This window comes from Ochlerotatus camptorhynchus, unplaced genomic scaffold (genome assembly GCF_037179485.1).
Source record: "Ochlerotatus camptorhynchus isolate MF236.1 unplaced genomic scaffold, CSIRO-AGI_Acam_v1.1 ptg000404l, whole genome shotgun sequence".
Classification (NCBI taxonomy): Eukaryota; Metazoa; Arthropoda; class Insecta; order Diptera; family Culicidae; genus Ochlerotatus; species Ochlerotatus camptorhynchus.
The window spans coordinates 620,562-642,553 of record NW_027040890.1 but is presented as its reverse complement, the minus strand read 5'-3'; the positions used below and the strand labels follow the sequence as shown (position 1 = coordinate 642,553).

Here is a 21,992-nt window from a genome sequence, read left to right as displayed (position 1 = left end):
AAAGGAAAAAGCCCAGTGACAGGGCCTATACCAACCACAGAATTTGACAGTAGGCAGCATGTCCAGTCATTAATTTTGCTGTGCTGTGTTGACATGTTGACATCACAATAATGGCATCCTGTTATTGGCCTGGTGTACCGCCACTGGGTTACACAGAAACTTTCAAACTTTGTTTGATTTGAGTGCATGCTAAACTAAAGAAATTGTCTCAACTAAACTCCACAGTTTGGTCTAGAAGCCGTATTTAGGTGAAATAAATTGTTTGTGCCTTAACCATTTGTGTTATGTAAATAGTGTATTTGGGAAAGTTTTGATTGTTTCTAGATTACTTTATTTGTACAGGCTCAATCTAATGAGCTTTACAGAGCCGAGTCATCTCTAATTTCTTCGGGAAAGTGTTTTAATTTATTTTAGCCAATCTTTTGGTGACCAATACATTAAAGTGGTCCTTACGGTTGATGAATTTTAAATATCAATTTTTTTGTTATTCGAGATTGACCGAAATAATGTTTGACAAAGATGTAAATGCAGTTAAATTAAACTACTTTGCTGAAGGAATACATTTCATATCTCTAATCGGTAATGATTTAAATGTTTTTTTTTTAAATAAGTAACTAAGGGTGGCTCCTAAAATATATATTTTCACTAGTATATTTTTACAGTTTAATTACTCAAGAATGATTTGTTTTAGACACTTCTCAACTTTCTTATGCGCACATTTTAGTTGAAGCAACCAACTTACAATCTCTTGTTATGGGATATTTATAGACAGTTTCATAAAAACTACGCTCTTCTCAAAAATTAAGTATGTGAGTTATACAAAAACTACATTCACCGTTTCTCTCCGTAGATGAGTTGAAGTACTATATTTCAAATACATCTTATAACATAATAATTTATTTACGCCGTATTTAGAAATAATCATTTGAAAATGAAGTATATTCCCAACCAACAGAAAAAGCAACATGATTGTTTTGGCAAAAATGTGTGCAATAAAATTTTCAAAACATGTCTACAACAAAGCATAGCCTAGCATAGCATAGAACAAGCTGCACAAATTTGTAGGTGCTACGAGCTCCAAACTTCTGTTAAGAAGAAGACCCACTTGCATCCGGTACTGTTAGATATTAATTTGGGGTTAATCACTACCTAGTGTCTAGAACAAATTATGTAAACAATAATGTTTTTTTTTTTTAAAAAGCTTTCTTTTAGGGGCGATCCTTAGTAAAAACAAGTATAAATCGTAAACCATTAGAGATCAAAACAACGGCGCCGGTGGTGTAGTGGTAAGCGTGATTACCTCTCACCCCAGCAGGCCTGGGTTCAATCCCAGTCGGCGCCGCCGGGATGTTCTGAGGCATAACATCTCTGATCACGCCTTCCTTCGGATGGGAAGTAAAGCCTTTGGTCCCAGGTTCATGAGTTGATGGGTCGATAGGTAGGGTCCAGGTGTGGGAGCTGCCTTCCTGGCACGTCGGTAGCATTGGTGCTCAGCACGGAAAACAAGATCGACGGAAAAAACAAACCAAAGGAAAAAAAAAACCCGAATTTATCCACCTATGGTGTGATCAGACCCTTCTTACTTATTCAAGTTTATTTATTTTATTGTCATTATCAGTGACCAAGCCCCCCACCCCCGTGTCATCCAGTGACGCTACGCCACTGCCTGGGGGTACCCGGAATATATCCGGGTGTAGTCTATTTGGTGAGGCTACCAATCACCTTATCATCGTATTTTAATGTGATTTAATGGGTTTTAATTCAATTCATATTCAAGCAAGTGTGTCCAATGTGGTCTGGAACACTTAACACGACTTGCATTGATCTTTTTTGAATTCTGTAGTAATTTGATGTGTCGCATGATGGTTTTGATACGTTTTCCGTTAAATCCAGCGTGAAGGCCCATATTCACCGGATCTTATTCCGGCCATATCTCCGGAACCGGTTCACCGATTCCAATTTGCGTTCAATGGGACCCCAAGACCTATCATTTGGCGCCGAGTTTGTCCAAATCGGTTGAGCGGTTGCTGAGAAACGTGAGCGCATTCATTTCGTTACATACACACACACACACACACACACACACACACACACACACACACACACACACACAGACATGCTCCGATCTCGTCGAGCTGAGTCGAATGGTATATGACACTCGGCCCTCCGGGCCTCGGATCGATAGTCGGTTTTTCAAGTGATATCTATAGCCTTCTTTGTAAGAAGGGTAAAAAAAGAGATCAAAACATTTTGTTTTCTTCTTTTGCTACATTTCTATAATAATTCTGGTTAAAATTCTCAAATATTGCGGTGTACGAATATTGCATATGCCAAATAGCAACTTTCCAAAGAAACTTCAAAAACTCTATCACAATGAAGAGTACTTTAGCATTAGAATAATCTCAAAATTCGTATAGTTTGAGTGGCCAGGAGCGTAATTCTAAACTACTCTAGTATTATGATCTCAATAACGGATTATGCAATGCAAGTTATTAAATTGGCTTATTAGTTATTAAATTGGGTTATTTTAGTGCAATAAATGGTTTTTATTTTCCATTTAATTCCACACATCATTTTGAATTCATGACAGATACTTATTTCGACTATAATATGCAGTCTTCATCAGTGTCATTCCCACTAAAGATCAAGCCACTAAGGAGCCGTTCACTTATTACGTAAGGGCAAAGGGAAGTGTCTTATAAAATCTTACAAAACATCGCTTCTTATTGTATATAATTTGAAAGAATTATTTATTTATTTATTTAATATTATTATTATTATTATTATTATTATTATTATTATAGTCCATCGGACTTGGTAGTCTCAATCAATTAAATCTAAATGTAGTCACTCATTAAAAAATAAAAATTGGCCGGCAACAAACGGTGATGAAATCTGGAGAGATTGTTGTCAAATTTAAATAGGTCAGATACTTCGTTGAATTGATGAATTATGGCGACAAAGGAACTGTTGGTTGAATGTACTACTTCATGTAGCAAGGCTCTCCGACGGAGTGTTCGGGGATGAGCATACAGATTAATTTTCAGACAGTAACTTTGGAACATCCTATTCTGCGAGAAAGACTTTAGCAACGAAGACAACCTGCGATACGTTTCGTCGCTCAGTAGATTGAGCGTACCAATGAACAGTAAAGGGCTTTGAAACACAGAGGATCGCGGATTTCCTTAGAGATCTTGAACATGAGTCCAAGCTGACGGCTTTGTCGATCGTGGTTGAGAAGTGGCGTTATAAAAAAAAGTTATATTTTTTTATGATGGAGAGTTAAGCTGGGTTTAGTTAGGGCAAGTCAATTGATCAAGTCAGTTGAATTCAACTGACTTGAACGCGAATTGAACGTGTAAACCATGCCATTCAACTGGCTTGATCAACTCACTTGAATTGAAAAAAGTTGAACTAGTTTCAACTTTTCAAGCCAATTGAATTCAACTGACCTGATCATTTGACTTGCCTAGTCTAAACCCAGCTTTATCCACACATGCTCTCCAACCTCCAACGATTTCGATCCTACACTTCCTCCATCCATCCATCCATCCAGCAGCGGGTAGAAAGTTTCCTTCTCGTTACCGGGTCTCGCTTGATGCTGTATTGAAAAAATCTAGATAAACATTTCAAACGGTCCTATCTGCATTGATCGATTCTTTTCATCGACTTTCTCTTGCGTCAATAACTCAGCTGCAAAACCTTTCCCTGCTGTATCTAACGTTTTGAACGCTAGATAAGAACCTCCTTTGGAGTGCGCAGTAGGCTCTGCCCGCAAAAGGTCGGTTTTACTTTAGCTGTCACAAATTCCGTGTTTTCCGCGTGCTTTTTGGCTTGTACCAAGGCGAAAAGTAATTCGTTTTCATTATTATCATGTGTATTTATCAGTGTTTTAATATTGTAAATTATTGTGAAAACTCCCGGGCAAGAATTTTGTTTGAATAGTTGTGTTGCTGTAGCGTGCTACGCCTCCAATCCCGGAAGCAACGTTTGCCGTGTCTTTTTACGTATTTGGTATTGGCGTTCTGCCCCCTTGACAATACCCGGGAAAGATGATTTTGCAAGTTAGACTACGATGCTTCCGCGTCGAGGACACAATACATAAGCGGTGAGATCTAACTGATTACAAGTAGATATAAAAATATGAAATGCATCCTTCTATATACGTGCCATCTACAAAGCAGGAATTGCTTTGATGATGGAAGTGTGAACGCAGTACCAATATACATTTTATATCGGTACTACGTGTATGCAGGGCTTGTTGTAAGTAAAAGTAACCTCGGAATGGACGTGAGTGACCAGGCATTCTGAAATGGGTTACTGAATCTCAACAGAGCTATCACCTTTCAACTTCCGGGCTAAAATTGTTTGCAATGGGATCAGTATTCAGTAGATTATATTGCACACATTTTTCTTCCATAAAAACACTGGACAGTGGAAGTTGGTTTGTATAGACATACATACATTCATACATACATATACATAAGAACCTCCTTTATCAAACTATGTGTTAGAATTAGCGCGAAATCTATTTGCATAGCAGTAGATATGAAAAGAGAAAGTCGATGAAGCGAATCGATCAAAGCAGATATGACCATTTGAAATGTTCATCGAGAAATGACCTTTGATCCCCAGCTTATCCAGCCAGTAAAGCCGGTCCTCAGCTCGTTGGTGGAGGCATAGCTCTGTTAGAAGGTAGCAGTTGGATGCCAGCTTTTCGATACCTTCTGTCCCGACTAGCAAAGTACCTACCTACCTACCTTCAAAGTTAAGAGCCGCGCAGAATGCATCTGGATCGGATCCGTTGCGGCAAATTTTGCCAGTTAGCCAATAGATTTTGCTGTCACTTGGTCGAAACGTATCATATTCGGATGCACTGTGCGCGACTCTTTGCGGGGTTAGATTAACCTATCCTAACCCGGAAAGCCAAGCGGCTTGCAATTTAATGATCCGAATTTACAATCGGGAAAATAGTTGTCGTACCATTAATACGATCAAATGCCCCATAAACCTTCGTAACACGCTAGATAGCTGCGTAGTGAGTCAGATGAAACGTCTCCTACAATACTAAACAGTCAGTAAACAACTTCCTTGTGGGAATCTGTATCATGTCAGGCCGATTAAATCAACTCAAAATTCGCAAAAACGTAGGTTACTCATTGACAGAGTAAAATTTTTCTCGTTTTTCCAGAAAAAACTTTTCAAATATGAGGAAAATCGAGTGCATCACGGAAGAAAATTACGCTGTAGAAAATTACCCATATGGTATTTTTTCTTGAAAATTTGGGTAGAAGTAGTTTAGAGTGTATTGTTTACACTGCATTTTTATCGCTGTCAGTTTTTTGAAAGTTGGAAAAAATGGCGTCACCCGGAAAGCAACGTCGCGAATTGATTTTGCGCAAGCACCTGGAAAATCATCCACCCTCTCATCGGGACATCGGAAAACAACTCGGTTGTGTGATTAAACGAAACCCTGAGCATCGAACGGAAGGAGAAATGTGGTCAGAATGGATAGTCTATTAGTTTTTTTTTTTTTTTTCCTTTGGTTTGTTTTTTTCGTCGATCTTGTTTTCCGTGCTGAGCACCAATGCTACCGACGTGCCAGGAAGGCAGCTCCCACACCTGGACCCTACCTATCGACCCATCAACTCATGAACCGGGGACCAACGGCTTTACTTCCCATCCGAAGGAAGGCGTTATCAGAGATAGTCTGCCTCAGAACATCCCGGCGGCGCCGACTGGGATTGAACCCAGGCCTGCTGGGGTGAGAGGTAATCACACTTACCACTACACCACCGGCGCCGTTATAGTCTATTAGTTATCAGGATAACAAGCGTGTCGTGAAAGCATTTAAGCGGAATCCCAATGCTTTGGTCAGGGATGAGGCCAAAAACTTGAATCTTTCCAAGTCTTTCGTTCAGAGAGCCAAGGACTGGGAGGGACTGCATGCGTACAAAGTGCAGAAGGCTCCAAATCACGACGAACGGCAAAATACGGTGGGAAAGTCACGGGCCCAGAACCTATACACTAGACTGATGCAAAATTTGAAATTTTCGCTCCACAGTGCTCAAACGGTTCCAAATTGGGCCCTGATTAGCCTCGCAAAATTTGAACTCATTTAGTGAGAAACTGACTTGGCACAAACCATTTGAAGTTCATATGGGAATTACTATGGAGAAACCATAATTTCGGTTCATAATTAACTTGTTCACTCTACTTTAGAAAATGATAGCTGAGCTTGTTGAAAATTTACTCAGCTACAACTTTGTTCAAGACCACTTTTCGATCAATTGTAAGGAACAAAAATTATTAATGATTCAAGTCACTAATGTCTTATGATTATGCTCAATTAACTGTTCAGCAGGCAACATTGATGTTTATGGCTCGTAGAATAGAGGACAAAAATCATGGTTACTATGTCACACTGCAGAATACAGTGTTGCCCACAATAAAGTTGCTTAATCTTGCCATAAGATTATCAATCTCTGAAACAATTAATAACTATTTAATTTGACGTTTGGCTGCATAACCATTTTCTGTAAAATTGTAGCTAATAAAAATTCCCATAAGAATAGCAATAGAGTTTGTTAACAGTACATTATGTAAAAAGGCTAGAAGACAATGAACAAAAAATTTTGTTTTCCCATAGTAATTTCCATATGAACTTCAAATGGTTTGTGCCAAGTCAGTTTCTTATCAAATGAGTTTCAACTTTCAGAGGCTAATCAGGACCCGATTTGAAACCGTTTGAACACTGTGGAGCGATAATTTCAAATTTTGCATCAGTTTACCGTACACCCAGATGCTGACGAAGCCTAATTGTCTCATTGAATGATGAGACTTACGTCAAGGCGGACTTCCGGCATCTCTGGCCGGAATCTAGTTTCGTGCCACTATTCAAATGTTATTCTGGAGTGGTACGAAGCCAACGGGGTCACTTTCGTACCCAAGAACAGGACCCCCCCCCCAACACACCGGAATTAAGGCCCATCGCACCGGAACTGGGCTATTATGAAGCAGGCACTACCAAAGCATCCAAATCTGAGGAAGACACGAAGAAAAAGTGGGTTCCCGTACAGAAGAAGCTGCAACCAGATGTTGTTCAGAACCTAATGAGTGGAGTTAAGCGTTAGTAGCGAGCGTATGGTTATGATATTGAAGTTGAATGAAATAAATGTGCCAACAGCTTACTAATGGGTTTTATTTTATTGTCTGAATGCTTGAAAAGGATCGGTCAACTAGGTAGTTTTCTACAGCGTTTTTTTCCGTGATACAATTTGATATGGGACACCCTTTACTTCTAGTCTCATTAAATTTTTCGTTAATTCGAGGAGATTTTTGAGGAAAAGCGAGGCACAGTCAGTCTATGGGCAACGTACGTTTTTCTTTTGCGATTTTGAGTGAAAACCACTAATTTTTAAGTCAATCTCATCGGCCGTATGGTAGTTTATTTGGCAGATCTGTTTCGCTCATTTAATCATCTATAATTGTCATGGAAACAATACACGCAGTAGGCGAATTAATAATTCATCGTCCTACGTTCGGAAACCAACTTATTCAAAATTCCTATACATCCGTCTACAGGATTGTCGCCCACGAAGGAGACCGTCCATATGGATATCATAAATCATGCTTGTTACCACAGTAGTGACATTCCTGTTAGTTAGGATAGACAGTCGTTTGTTAGAATTAATCATGCCTTTTAACAGATATGCATTCAGCTATTGGTACACCCAGGCAGCGATGTCTAAAGTAAGAAACATGGACACTATGTTTATCGGGAGGACGTCTTCCTTGAAACACGATTAAATCATCACTCTAATGGTCATTATCTTCCTTTGAGATGAAATCATGTGCTTTCAACGATACAGAGCTTTTCATGACGATTGATATAGTGTTGGTTCATAACAGATGAGATTTGATGTTTAGGATAGAGATGTTAGCTTACCGTGAATGCGAAATTATTTCTCGTATACTGGAGAACACATTTAGGTTGTACAGCAATATTAATGACAGTATTTACTGGGTCCATAATTATTGCATTCAGGTTATTCAATAATTCCTACTTGAATCTCGACGACGTCCTGACAACACTCGCAAAGCCTGATGCATGGCGATAAATTAATTAAACCTGTTGTGTTGAAGTCAACCTCATACATACGTAATTACACAGATGGTGTACATTTTCTTTGATTACTATCTTCGGTACACAGACCGTGTCGGGTGAGAACAAACACATTATCGGTTACGGTGTTAACTTATAAGGTAGATATTTATACTTCACTATGAAATTGGACAGATTTATTGAGTGTCAGGCAGCTTCTCTTCCTGCCATATGTCCCATCTGTTTTGTTTGCTTTTGTAACTAATCAAACTTGTGTGCTATCTTATCCCTTTGTAGGCATGGCAAGCGGTCCGCAATCCATTCGAGTTCAGCAAGCCACCGGAGAAGTTTCACCATGTGACAGGTGAGAAATGAGTAGTATTGTGGTGTTATTGTTTGCCATTTTCTACTGGATGATTCCAATAGCTTTTATTATATGGTGTGACATAGAGGATGGCATCGATACCGTGTGCTGCCTCGGGAAAGTCTTATCAACTTGTTGAGGTCCAATGTAGGAGGACTGTAATAAGATGCATATCGAATAACTTCTATCGCATCGTATGCTGTAGAAAAGTTACTTCAGGTATTCAACGTATGAACGAAGTCAAACTTTTGACTATTTAGCTGGAATAAGATTTCCAAAAACATGCTGTTTCATTCTTGGTGTCAATGATAATAGTACTGTAAAGCGGGGTTACTTTGAAAGTAGAATATAATGATCAATTTACTCTCTGCACTTTTTCCGAATTAAAAGCATTGGTTCCATATGGTAACTTAGGGTATTGCCCTTGATATCGTATAAAACTTTTATATAGCATTTGCTACATATTTTTCAATCTTATTTAAAAACAATTTTCTTGATGTTCGTCTGCTTGAAAAGGTACTCGAGCAATGATTTATGAAATGTATTTTAGATTTTGCTATCACAAATTCAATGTTGTTTTCTTATTGCATATGCATTTTCTGATTATATACTTATGCAAAGTTTCATGTTTCTCGAACTTAATTGATTGAGTTTCACGCATATTTTTCTACATTAATCTAGCATAATCAAAGTAACCCCAATTCAAAATACTGATGTTTGATCACAAGACTAAAGCACGATTCAAAGTAAATTTGGACGCATTCAAGTGATTCAAGAATTAAACAACATACACGGTTGATGAAAACGTCAAACAAAAGGGTATTTATTCAGCTTTCAAACGATGTTTAACAAGTTATTACATTTCACCGTTTCGAACGAACTGTCGCACTTTACTTGTGATCGATGCCATCATGATCTGCACAGTCGCTGGTGACACTGTACCGGCGAACTTATTCCACTTTAAATGCATTTGTCACTTCTTTACCGCATCCTCGAAGTTTTCGCTTGACAATTGCCCAATATTTTTCGATCGGTCTGATCTCAAGGCAATTCGGAGGATTAATCTCTTTGGCGACGAAATTAACATTGTTTGCAGCATACCATTCTAGTACCTCCTTAGAGTAGTGGCAGCTGGCTAGATCCGACCAAAACATAACGTTGGTTTTGTATTGCCGAATGAAGGGTAAAATCCGCCTTTTCAGACACTCTTTAATGTAAACTTTCGACGTCATTGTGTGAGATGTGATGAAAACCTTGGTGATAAGGCCACAACTGTAGATTCTTTGCCAAATCATTAGTTTCCGAGCAAACTTATCAGCAACAACAAATTTATACCTGAAAGGGACATCCTCACGACCAGTTTACAGGTAAAATTTTCGTCCGGGGATTTGTCATCCATTAAAATACAGCCATCAAATTTCATCAAAAATCGTTCGTATAGTAATCGTGCTCGTTTTTTGGCCACTAAATTTTGTTTCAGGGAGCGATTTGGATGATTACTGGCACAAAAAGACTTATATCCTTCTCTTGAAAGGATGTTACGCACGGTGGAAAAGTTGGAATCGTATTTCTTTGCCAAATCACGTATGGAGACCTGGGTTGTTTTTCACCTACCTCAACAACTTTCTCCTCAGATCTTTGTCCCTAGTGCTCTATCAACACTAAGAGTATTCTTGTAACGTTTGATTACAAGACTCACCGTTGACTTAGGGAATTTTAACTCTTTTGCTTTTTTGAGGCAGACCACGAAGGGTTCTCTAGATGTTTGTGCACAATTAATTTTCTCTTCTCATTTTCCATGATCCGTAATTTCGGGATGCGTCGATCAATCAAGCAAAATTTTTCACCAATTTCTTCGTCAATGAAACATCAATAAATGCCTGCCAAAAGTTTTTTGTTCCAACCACCAGGGCGCGGTGGTGTATCAAACCGTGCGTCCAGATTAACTTTGAATCGAGCTTTATAAAAATAGTACAAATGCAATAATTTCCGTGCAATTTATTATTAACGATTTGACTCTAGGGCCCTCACTACTTGTTTAAAAAAAAAAAAAAAATATGAAAAACATTCATGTATTGCTGTAAAAAAAAATTTAAAATATAGGGAAAATAGCTCTAATGTTGGTCTACGGATCTAAGATGGGGTCCATCGCTAAAAATCTGCTATTTATCAATTTTATTTAGATGAACGCGTCATTGGCTCGGTACTAATGGATATTTTGGGTCGCTATTGAAGATTTAGTAGATTGCTAAAATTATGTATCGGCCCAAATTAGGGGCATTTAGGCCGACATTAAATCCATTTCCCCTTCTTCAAAAAACCATCAATGTTACCCCGTTTTACGGTACGCATCATATGAATTTTGCATCGGGAATGTTTGTACTTGTGAATGCGGAAAATGTACAAGTTCATGCAGGGACAGACAAAATGCGTTCCCTCTTCAAGTCCTGCTCAGGATAATCTGCGGTTACCACTAACGCTACTGTCACCATTCATCGTCAGCCTGTTTCGTCCACGATGTTCAAGATACTTCCGGTGAAGTTATACGGAAAGGATGGTTCCGTTTATACCTAGGCGTTTCTGGATGATGGATCATCGGTCGGGCCTAGTAGAAAAGGCAATAGCAGATGAACTTGAAGCTGCAAAATGCAATCCAAAAAGATTGCCACCACACAACTGGTAAAGCTGGGAAAAATAGATTCGATGTGTCGGAAGTCTACACCGTCGAGAACTTGGGGCTACCATAGCAATCGTAGGATTTTAAAAGCATGGTTAAGCAGTACAACCATTTTTGAAACTTCCCAGTTAAGAGTTTCCAGAGAACCGTTCCTAGTTTGCTGATTTGATTGAACAACGCTAACCTCCTGACCACGTCCAAGGTTCGAGAAGGAGAGGAACAAGATCAAATCGCTGCGGAAACTCTTATCGGACGGGTTGTCTGCGGTAGTCTACGAGGGGGAGCTCAACAATTCCAACAGCGGAAGATGCACATTGTGCGTGGAACCAGCGGAGCACGATCTGCACGAATTCGTACGTAATTTTTTCTCTGTTGAAAGTCTAGGGGTTTCCGTGGTGCCGAATTTGGAAGGAAGTGAAGATCAACGAGCTTGTCGAATCCTCGAAGAAACGACGGTAAGAACAACTAGCGGGAAGTACTAGACTGGACTCCTGTGGAAATAAGACTCTATCGCATTTCCGAATAGCAGACCGATGGCCGAACGTTGTCTGAAATGTCTCGAGAAGCGTCTTAAGAAGCATCTGCAACTGTACGACAGTGTACGGCTTCAAATGACTGATAACCAGGTAAAAAGTTACATCCAAGCGGTAACGGAAGAAGGAATTAGAGAATTCGACCCACACCAAACTTAATAAACCGGGAAAGGTAAGGGTAATATGGGACGCATCGGTAAAGGAGTCTCGTTAAACACGATGTTGTTGAGAGGTCCTGATTTGCTGACTGTTACGTTTAAGTTTCGTGAACGGGAGATGGCATTCTCTGGCGATATCCAAGAAATGTTCCTGCAGGTCGGAATCAGAAGAAAAGATCGAAGTGTGCTATTGATTGTGTCCCGCAATTCGCCACCTCAACCCATGATTACTATGGTATCTGACGTGGCGATCTTCGGAGCGACTTGTTCTTTAGCTCAATCACAGTATGTCAAATCTGAATGCAGCGGAAAACGAGCAAGACCATCCAAGAGCGGACACTACGTCGACGATTTTTTGGTCAGCGTCAACACGGAGGAAGAAGCGATTGAGCTGGCTCTGGAAGAGGTGGAGATCCATCGGAGGGTAGGTTTACACATTCGCAACAGGGTGTCAAATAGGCCCAAGGTACTAGAGACAATAGGAGAAGATAACCCAGCTACTGTCAAGAATCTCACGATGAAGAACCAGAGAGGATGTGAGCGACTACTTGGGATATCTTGGTAGCCAGGCGAGGATTTGTTCTGCTTTTCACTCAGTCTACAAGGAGATCTCGAAGAACTAGCGGTGCACAAGCATACTGCACCGTGGCTTACTTCAGTGTTCAGGACAGTGTACAGATACGATGTTGCTTCAAAAACTAAAGGTGCCCCACTACAGTTACTACCAATCCCTCGCTTGGAGTTGCAAGCAGGGGTTCTCTGGAGTCTTCAAAAAAACAGTGAAGAAGGTCATTCCATCCAAGTTAAGCGCATATACTTTTGGAGTGACTCCAGTATGATCATCTCATGCATCAGATAGGACACTCATCGTTATAGCCCGTATGTCACCTTCCGAGTCATTCTAAATCAATGACACAGATCAAAAGTCAAAGCCAATCTGGAGATTGATAGTGAGCTTGCCGTGGTGAAGCTCGTCCCGCAAGGCAGGAAATTGGATTCCCTTTCTTTCGTGTCTTTCAAAATTGGGCTCGACCCCTCGTTTAAAGGAAAAGCACTGGATCCATCAACATGGCCTGAGGGATTGCTGTTTCGGGAATTTGAGGACTACGGATTTCAAAAAATTCGGGTTCCGCTGAAAGTAAAGAAGCCAGTGACACCGCTGCTCCCACCAGAAGCTTTGTCATCCCCAATTACGCCTGTTATAGATTTGAGTTAAACTCTTCCAGCCCGGGACGCATCAGCTTAAGCCATTTGGAAGTCCCTTATCCCCCCATCACAGTCGTGTCTTTCCCGTCAGCGCACAGCAGTCGTCCCGGACCTGTGTGTGGGTATGGAAACGGGGTCTTCCAGTCCGTCCCTACAGGCAAGTACAGTTCCTTTGCATACAATTACGTACCTGGTGCTCGATACGTTTCTAGCCAAATTTCGTCACCAAACAATACACCATCATATAGTCATCCTATCCGGTCATCATAGTTTGCAGATAACGGAATGCACGTTATACAGCATGATGGAAGCCCCTAAGCCACCCGCCACAGTCGAGAACTGCTGCTTTTCTGCTGACTATTCCTGCCATCCAAGCCGTTCCGTTCCTGTGTTCGGAGTTGGTGAGGGGGTCTTCCAAGTTGCTAACCTAGGCAAGTACGATAATATTACCGCTTTGTCGCTTCCTGAAATCTGTCTCATTGACAGCGCCGCTTTTATGAATGGAGTGGTTGATACTGTACCACGCCCAGATGCTCAGCCGTTACCGGTCATCGAACCAGAGCAAACAGCATCAGCATTCCTTCCAGCCAGAGGACCCAATGCCACTGCTTGCGCATCCTTCCTGACTTCTTACTCCGCTACTGATTTCGATGGCATTCCAGATCTTCGTCCAGGTAACGCTAGAAATAGTATATGTCCAGCCGAAGCTGTGAATGGTACTGCACGACAATCAAGTAGATCAAATTTCCAGAACGATTTTTCTGTGCCTACTCCCGTTACACTAGCTTGCAACGAACCGGTCTCAGATGCTAATAACAAACTAAGGATGTACTATCAGAATGTTCGAGGTGTGCGTACGAAAATTGACGACGTTTTCTTGGCTGTTTCGTCATGTCATTATGACGTTATAGTGCTTACGGAAACATGGCTTGATGACAAAATATTTTCACCACAGCTTTTCGGAGATTCCTACACCGTTAACAGAACAGATCGCAGCAATATTAACAGTCATAAATCACGTGGCGGTGGAGTGTTGATCGCTGTTTCAACTAATTTCAACTGGTACATTGATCCCACTCCGGTAAATGTATCTCTAAAACAGCTAAGGGTTAAGTTGAAACTGCATCAATATTCAGTTAGTATTGGTGTAATTTACCTTCCACCTGATCGCAAGAATGATTTACTTAGCGTGAATAACCATATCGAGTCTATCGAAGCGATACATTCACACCTTGGGATTAACGATCATGCTATTCTTCTTGGTGATTATACTCAAACGGGACTTGTCTGGAACACACCAAGCAACGATCGCCCTTCCGTAGATGTATTGCAGTCTAACATCTCTGTTGCTTGCGCCTCGTTACTCGATGGCTTCAATCTACATGGTCTGTATCAAGTTAACTATATTACTAATCAGAACATGCGAATCTTGGATTTCGCTTTGGTGAATGAAGCAACGATCTCTCGATGCCAGATTGAAGCAGCTGTGTGCAACTTACCTTGTGAAGAGCTAGTCCGAAAGTGAGTGGAGAGTTGCCCGTGTGTGTTTATGAAGCATTGCCAGCGTTACCAGCATTGAACTGCTGCGCTTGCAACGGAGGGCTGCACACATGGCTTGCTGACTCGTTAAGCGTCAAGTTAAGACCTGCTTACACTAGCGCTAATATATGCCACACATGTCCCTCCCTCCTCATAAAAAAAAAGAATTTTACCCGGTTTTCCTTTTCAGCCGTGAATGCACCATTGCTCTGACATCATTATCATCTCGTTAGGAATCTCGTTCAAAAATCGAAATGGATGATTTTTCAATTAATCTCATAGTTGCTCGGAGAAAAACTGACCCGATTGGATTCTGGGACTTCTGGGGCGCAATGTGGGATGTTTGCCGTATAACAAAATGTTGGTAGACTGTGTACTAGTGAACTGAAGCCGTTGTGTCACGAAAATGAAAAGTGGACACAGGGCTTGTTTTCTCTGCTGAGATCCCTCTAGAGTGTGTTTCGTGGTTGATGGGGGTTTACGCTGTTGTGAGGAACGAAAGGCGAGAGTGCTGTTTTTAACACCTGTTGAAGATATAGTGGCAGCATATCTATGGAGCTCTTAGAAATCTTCGTGATTAACGTGATATCATGGATTTCTTGGTAACATACCGGGTGATTCCTTTATTTTTTCTTAACTTTCATTCCATTATTATATTAAACATTAAATGTTGTGGACAGGACGGACCACCAGGGCACCCGATTGACGCGAAATGGATGGGGAGAGTCGAAATGCCAACTCCCTGTCGTTTACATTTCGTGAAAAGAAGGTGGGCTCTTCTCCCCCACTCATTGGGACATCCTCCTGTTGGATGGCCTGTGTTTTGACCGGTTGTATGATCCTGTTGTTGGAAGGAGATTCTCATTTATTCCGTGGATGCAAGTGGGCGATGTTGCGCACGGATTCACCCAAACCGTTTTTGGCCCTTCATACAATGGCAGGTTGAATACAATTAGAAGCTTCGGCATTCTTCAGCTGCTAGATGGACGAAGGCAGTGCAAAGCGGCTGCTTTTCAACTTCGTCAGCTGACCAGCTTCACGGCGGATCTTCTACGAGGACACCGATGTGGAGAACATTGAGTTGGCCAGATGGTCGTTCACCAGCATTTTGTCGTTGGATAGCGAACGGACCTTCAAGGCACCCTTGATGGGGGAGGTTGCCTTCCGTTTTTTTTTTTTGAGTGCTACTGTCCTGTGTCAAACGGTCCTGTTGGTGCATCCGTACTGATATGCATTAGATAATGCTGGTAAAATGTAAAGTATGCGTTATTTTTTTGTTTTGTAATAGGGATCGTGGCGTCATTTTCAAGCAATTGAGGCCAATTGATTTTTTTTTTGCAAAAGTGTCGCTTTGAAACGATTAAGGCTTTTTTTATTTTATGGCATCGTTTTGAAACGATTGAGGCAGATTTAGCAGTTTATTTATTTGAGTTTTTTTCGCGGTGGCATCGTTTTGAAACGATTTGAGCAGATTTTGTGTTTTCTGTAATGGCGTCGTTTTGAAACGATTGAGGCATATTTAGCATTTTTTTTAGGCATTGGCATCGTTTTGAAACGATTTAGGCAGATTTTGCGTTTTCTGTAATGGCGTCGTTTTGAAACGATTAAGGCAGGCTTGGTAGTTTTTTTTTCGCAATGGTGTCGTCTTGAGACGAATAAGGCAGATTTGGCGTCGTTTATAAACAAATCAACCGGATCTAGCAGTTTCCATTTTTTTTTTGCGGTGCGTGAAGGCTACGGTTATTCTAAACCGATTGATATTAGCGTGGCCTCTTTATGATAGAAAACCAAATGGGCTTATGGAAGATTCCATATGGCTTAGTTAAATCTGGCAGGATCGCCAATGTGCAACTTACCTTGTGAAGAGCTGGTCCGAAAGTGAGTGGAGAGTTGCCCGTGTGTGTTTATGAAGCGTTGCCATAGATACCTCTGTTTACCAGCATTGAACTGCTGCGCTTGCAACGGAGGGCTGCACACATGGCTTGCTGACTCGTTAAGCGTCAAGTTAAGACCTGCTTACACTAGCGCTAATATATGCCACACAAGCTGTAGAACCACTCTCTTTTCTTGATGCCGATCATCCCGCTTTTGAAGTAACTATTAGTCTCGCACAGCCTACTGAATTTGAGAGTTTCCCGGACGAACCTGGACTTGACTTTCACCGCGCTGAAGCGCTTTGCCAAACTGACTGGCACATCCTTGAATCCGCTGAAGATGTTGACATTGCTGTAGAGTACTTCACCAGTGTGTTGCGCAGGCCATCTTCGAAACCACCTTGGGGAAATATACATTTACGACGACTCAAACGTCTAAGATCCAAAGCACTCCGAACCTACTGCCAGTCTCGTTGTCCTTTTTCCAAGCAACATTTCGCACGTGCTAGTAACAATTTTCGCACGTATAACCGTTATCTGTATAAACGCTACTGCAAACGAGCTCAGGAAAATCTACGCAGACATGCACGACATTTCTGGAAATTTGTCGACTCTAAACGGAAGGAGAATGGGTTATCCGTTGAGATGTTTCTGGGTGATGAAGTCGCCACCTCCGCTTTGGAAAGGTGCAATTTGTTTGCCACTCACTTTAGACGGGCATTTAATGATTCTACGTCGTCTGCACGTCAAATCACAGCAGCTTGTAGAGATACACCTAGTGGGGTCTGTTCTCTGAGAAGCTTTGCGATCACGTCGAATCAGGTGGACTCCGCAATAAACAAATTGAAATACTCTGTTTCCAGTCCAGATGGCATACCGTTATGCATCCTGAAAAAATGCGGCGAAGAGTTGATTTTCTCTCTTACGGCCTTCATGATCCTGTCCGCTTTATGTTGACTAGGTTCAACGATGTCTACATCCTCTTCGACTTCAACTCTACTGTGGCAACATTTAAGCGTAGACTGACTGAATTGCATTAATGGATCGAGTGAAATTCGTTATTGTGAAAGGTGAGTAATATTCCATTGCTCCTAAATTGTAACGATTATTCTACCTATATCCTTTGCCGACCACTGCCAACGTTCAATGGAGCTGATAGAATTATAATTTTTTTATGTTTTTGACTACGGGGAAAGTAGGTAAAGACGGATAATAATATATTTTTCGCACTTATCGTACAATTCGAGATTTAAGGTCACATTTTGTCATTATACTCACATACACCGGTGATTTTTAACAAGTTTTCTATTTTCTATGATAATTAAAAAATGTCTCAAAATCGTAGTTTCTACACATGGTCGGGAAAGATGGACATAACGTATGAGTAAGACGGACACTTTGAAGGGTAAGATGGACACTCACAGAAACTGAGTTGTGTGTGCTAAAGTAAGCTTATTTTCAATATTATTTGAATGTTCTTCGACTCTTAATGAATGAATACAACATTTTGATGTGTTTTAAAACTTGTTTATCAACAGAAACTTAACGAAAATTCAATTCATAGTTCAAACAAATCATATTCAAATCAATTCATGTTTCAGTGGCAAAATCAAGTAGCAGGAAGTAGTGAGTTAAGAGCAGTTGTGGCAAACAGTTGTAGCAGCAACGTGGCATCCCGTGTGAAACCAAGAAAAACATTGCAAGCACATTGTCCATCCTATGCCTGCATCCGAATCCGAAAATTGGCAACCGCATTTGTCACACAGATTGTCAGATGAGGTGTCTGCCTTGCATTGCTTTTTCTTGGGGTTCTTCAACGATCTTTGCTTCCGTTCCTTTTTAATGGATTGTATGTCTTTCGATGCTTTTGCCTTCTTTAAGGTATCGGCATACTGATTAGATGTTACGTCAGCTGCCTTCCCTGCTTGGCGTTGCCTTTTGGTGACCCTCGGGGTTATCATTTTGGGCAATGGCAGTACTTCCGATGGTGATACATCGAACAACGGTGTATTTGAAGCTGTTGAAGAGCTATCAGTTCCAGAGCATTGGGCCATAATGTCTTCGGGGAGCACCTGAACGGCTTTATCTTCACGAAGGAGATGATCTCCATCCGATGGAACTAAAGTGGGTCCAGGATCCGATTGATGCGCTTCTCCTTCGCGAGGTACCTCAGCACCAGCAGGTTGATCAGTCACTAGTGACGGAGCAAAAGCATCCTCGCCAATAACGTTGCGATTACAAGGCCAGATTCCAGTTTTGCAGAACCCGTTCACGGCCACACTCATAGTGGCTGCTTTGATGAATGCAGTTTTCGTCAGCTCTGCAACGTCGTATTGACCGACTACCTTTCCTGGATTCTGTTGCATGAATCGCTCCACTTCAGATGCGTAATACGATTTGAAAGGTGCCATAAAAGACACATCCAGTGGCTGCATCTTGTTGCTGCAATGGGGTGGCAAGACCAGAACGGTGACGAAGTTAGCTCTAGCTTTCTGTGTGAAAGGTAGGTTCTTCGTATGTGAAGAATGTCCATCAATGATAAGCAGGGCAGGCTTATCTTCAGATGGTTTCACATGTTCCAAAAAATGGTCGAACCAGTCGTTGAAGATTGCCACTGTCATGTAACCCGACGGATTGCATGCGAATTTACTTCCACATGGTGCCCCTTTCTTTAAAGCATCGTGCATCCGCATGCGAGCAAAAATGAAAAACGGTGGAAGGTGCTGGCCGCTTGCTGACATGCACATTAGGGGAAACGCTCCTATAGTTGCGGTACGTTAGAAGCGTTAGGTTCATATAGTTGTGTATTGAGTCTCCATACACAACTATAGGAACCTAACGCTTCTAACGTACCGCAACTATAGGAGCGTTTACCCTACTGCCGTGGTTGTTTCTCCGCGTTCTGCAGATGTTATACCACCTACCTGTTTCTTGCCTTTTAACGCCGCAATTTTTCGTTTCTTAGGGGGAACCTGGGAGAAATGTAGATGAACCTATTTATTTTTTTTTTCATTAAATACAAAATGAAGACAAAACTTACAGTGCACACGCCAGTTTCATCAGCATTGAAAATGCGATTTGCCGTGAATTTAGGATTGGTGATCGCTGCTTCCAACAAATCGTAAAAAGCTGACACAGATATTAAACCCTCTGGCACGGGCGGCAGAGGTAGCTTCAGGCATCCGGAACGACAATTTTGGATTTCGTTTAAGAAAATTGCTTAACCAGGCTTTTCCAGTAAGCTTGGTAGACTTGTTGAATGGGTGCTGCAATCCGTTCATTTCTGCCAAATCAAAAGCCAGTTTTCTAACATCGGTCATCGTAATCCCGTAGAATCTTTTCTCCAAGTCCAGGAGATGCTGTACCAGTACCTCTTCCTGTTGTTGATTGAACACGGTAGCAAGTGGTCCTAGCCGTGGAGAGAGATTGGGACTCGCAAGGTGCCTCATCAGTGTAGTCCGTGGAATAGCATTATTCATAGCTGCTGATTTCACGGACGTCCCGTTTTTCACTGCTTTTACAGCCTGATCCAACTGCTGGTTGGTCCACGACTTCCGGTTGCTCTTGCGAACATATTTCGTAGGCATCTGTTAATCGAAATAAGTAAAACAATCAAGATTCATTCAGCACCTTTATGTCCGTCTTTCCCAAATCTTAGAGTGTCCATCTTTCCCAACTTTATCACTATTTTTAAAACGTCCATAGCTCTTGACTAAATATCCAAAAAATTACCGTTTCTTCACCAAATGTGTGGTCGATGATCAGGATAACTGGTTATCGTAGAACGAACGCAGAAACACAATACCGTTATGACTTAGAAGCAATAGTCCGTCGACGCAAAATTACTTCCACTAGCGTATCCACGAAGAAAATATTTGTTTTGTTTATAATTTTGACAGTTAGCGTCTTCGATATCAACAGTGAGTCCCAAAAGTATTGCTACACTATGTCAAAAGTTGTTCCGTCACTGAAACATTACATGAAACTTTTATTTACGAATTACGGTTAGTGTCCATCTTTCCTGCAGTGTCCATCTTTACCTACTTTCCTACAGTTGATATTTAAAGCGATGTTCACTTTATGTTATGTTCACGGATGTGCTTGTTTTGTAATGTTTGTACTGTATTGTGAAAAGATATGGGGTTTTCACGCCATTTAAATTGGCTTTTCCCCATCACATTCATTAAGACGAGAAAAAGTCAGATGAATAAATAAATAAAAAAATAAATCAGTACAATAAATAAATAAATAAAAATCATTCGAATGGCGATGGTTGGGAACGTGTATCAATATCGCCGATGAAGCAACGAAATGGGAAAAAGGCCCAAACTGTAAGCCAGACAGTTGGTGGATGCGTGGACCTGCGTCTCTCTACCGAGAGAAGAGTGAAGTTTCTTCCGGGAAAGGGCGAGAATAGGTGTACTCGTAACGAACGGTCCACCAGAAAGTTCTTCACAAAGTGAATAATGTGGCCACGCATGCCCCTGCTCTCGAGTTGCTTTAAAACGAGTGGTGTCCAGGTACGATTGAATGCTTTGGAGATGTCTAATGAGACTATCTCCGAATGGAGGTCGTTGTCTTTGACATCTTTGAGAACCTCGCCGAGCGTCGCGACATACGTTGAAGTTCCATAGCCTTGCCGAAAAATATGCTGCTGATTGACGAAAAGATCTGCGGTCTCATGGAACTCCTTCAGCCGGCGGATTACCATCCACTGAAGCACCTTTGACCATGTAGCAAGTAAGCGCTATTGGCCTGAATTTGGTGATGTTCCATGTCCGTTCATTCACCTTGGGGATTGGATCCACCAAGCTCACCCTCCAAAGCGTAAAGGTACGTATCTGTTTGCCAGAGCTGGTTAAAGATGTCCAGCAGTCTCAGCATACCAGGAACAGACAGGTTTTTGATTAGCGGATATCAAATTTCATCCGGACCAGCGGATTTCCCATTGCAACAGCTAAGTGCATTTAGAAACTCCTGCCAGAAGAAGGTTTGGCTAATGCCTAGATTGCTCGTGTCAGGCAGTACCCTGTAGTCACGAATAAAGGATGCGGAGGGCCTGATTTTGCACTGGAAACTGTTCCCATATTTGTAAATGGCCTACAGCTTGCCGAAGTATTCCCCAAGGATCGTTCGCAACTGCTACAGGGTCCGAGATGGTTGAGCTTCACGCTTGGACGTGGAGAGGGTTCGTACGTCGTTTGCCGCTAAGCTCATGCTGTTCTGTTTCGCTTCCCAAATTTTTTTTCCGGCACTGATTATGCAATTTGTGGTATCGAAGGATAGCGTTCTTTCGGTCAGGATGCCCGAAGGTAGCCGTTTATCCCTTCGAAGAACCTTACATCGGGCCTTAACGGCCTTTTTGATGTCGCCGTTCCACAAGCGGAGGGCTTTACACCCCGGAACACTGTTAGTCTTGGGAATGAATGCGGTCGCTGCGTCGAAAACAACCTGTGTAAACTCCTGAATGCTACCGGAGTTTCTTTGTTCTATGAGGGATAGCAAGTTTTCGTCGTAACTTACCTAGTCAGCTTTTT

General features: G+C 41.5%; 1 protein-coding gene across 1 annotated transcript in view; it reads left to right on the top strand.

Moving 5' to 3' along the window:
* The window catches only part of LOC135710878 (corticotropin-releasing factor-binding protein), a 99,752-nt gene that overhangs the window by 50,403 nt on the left and 27,357 nt on the right, over positions 1 to 21,992 (top strand). The window contains exon 3 of the mRNA XM_065233588.1: positions 8,402 to 8,468. Within this exon, the coding sequence (XP_065089660.1) occupies positions 8,402 to 8,468 (67 nt within the window). The remainder of the gene's footprint in view (positions 1 to 8,401; positions 8,469 to 21,992) is intronic.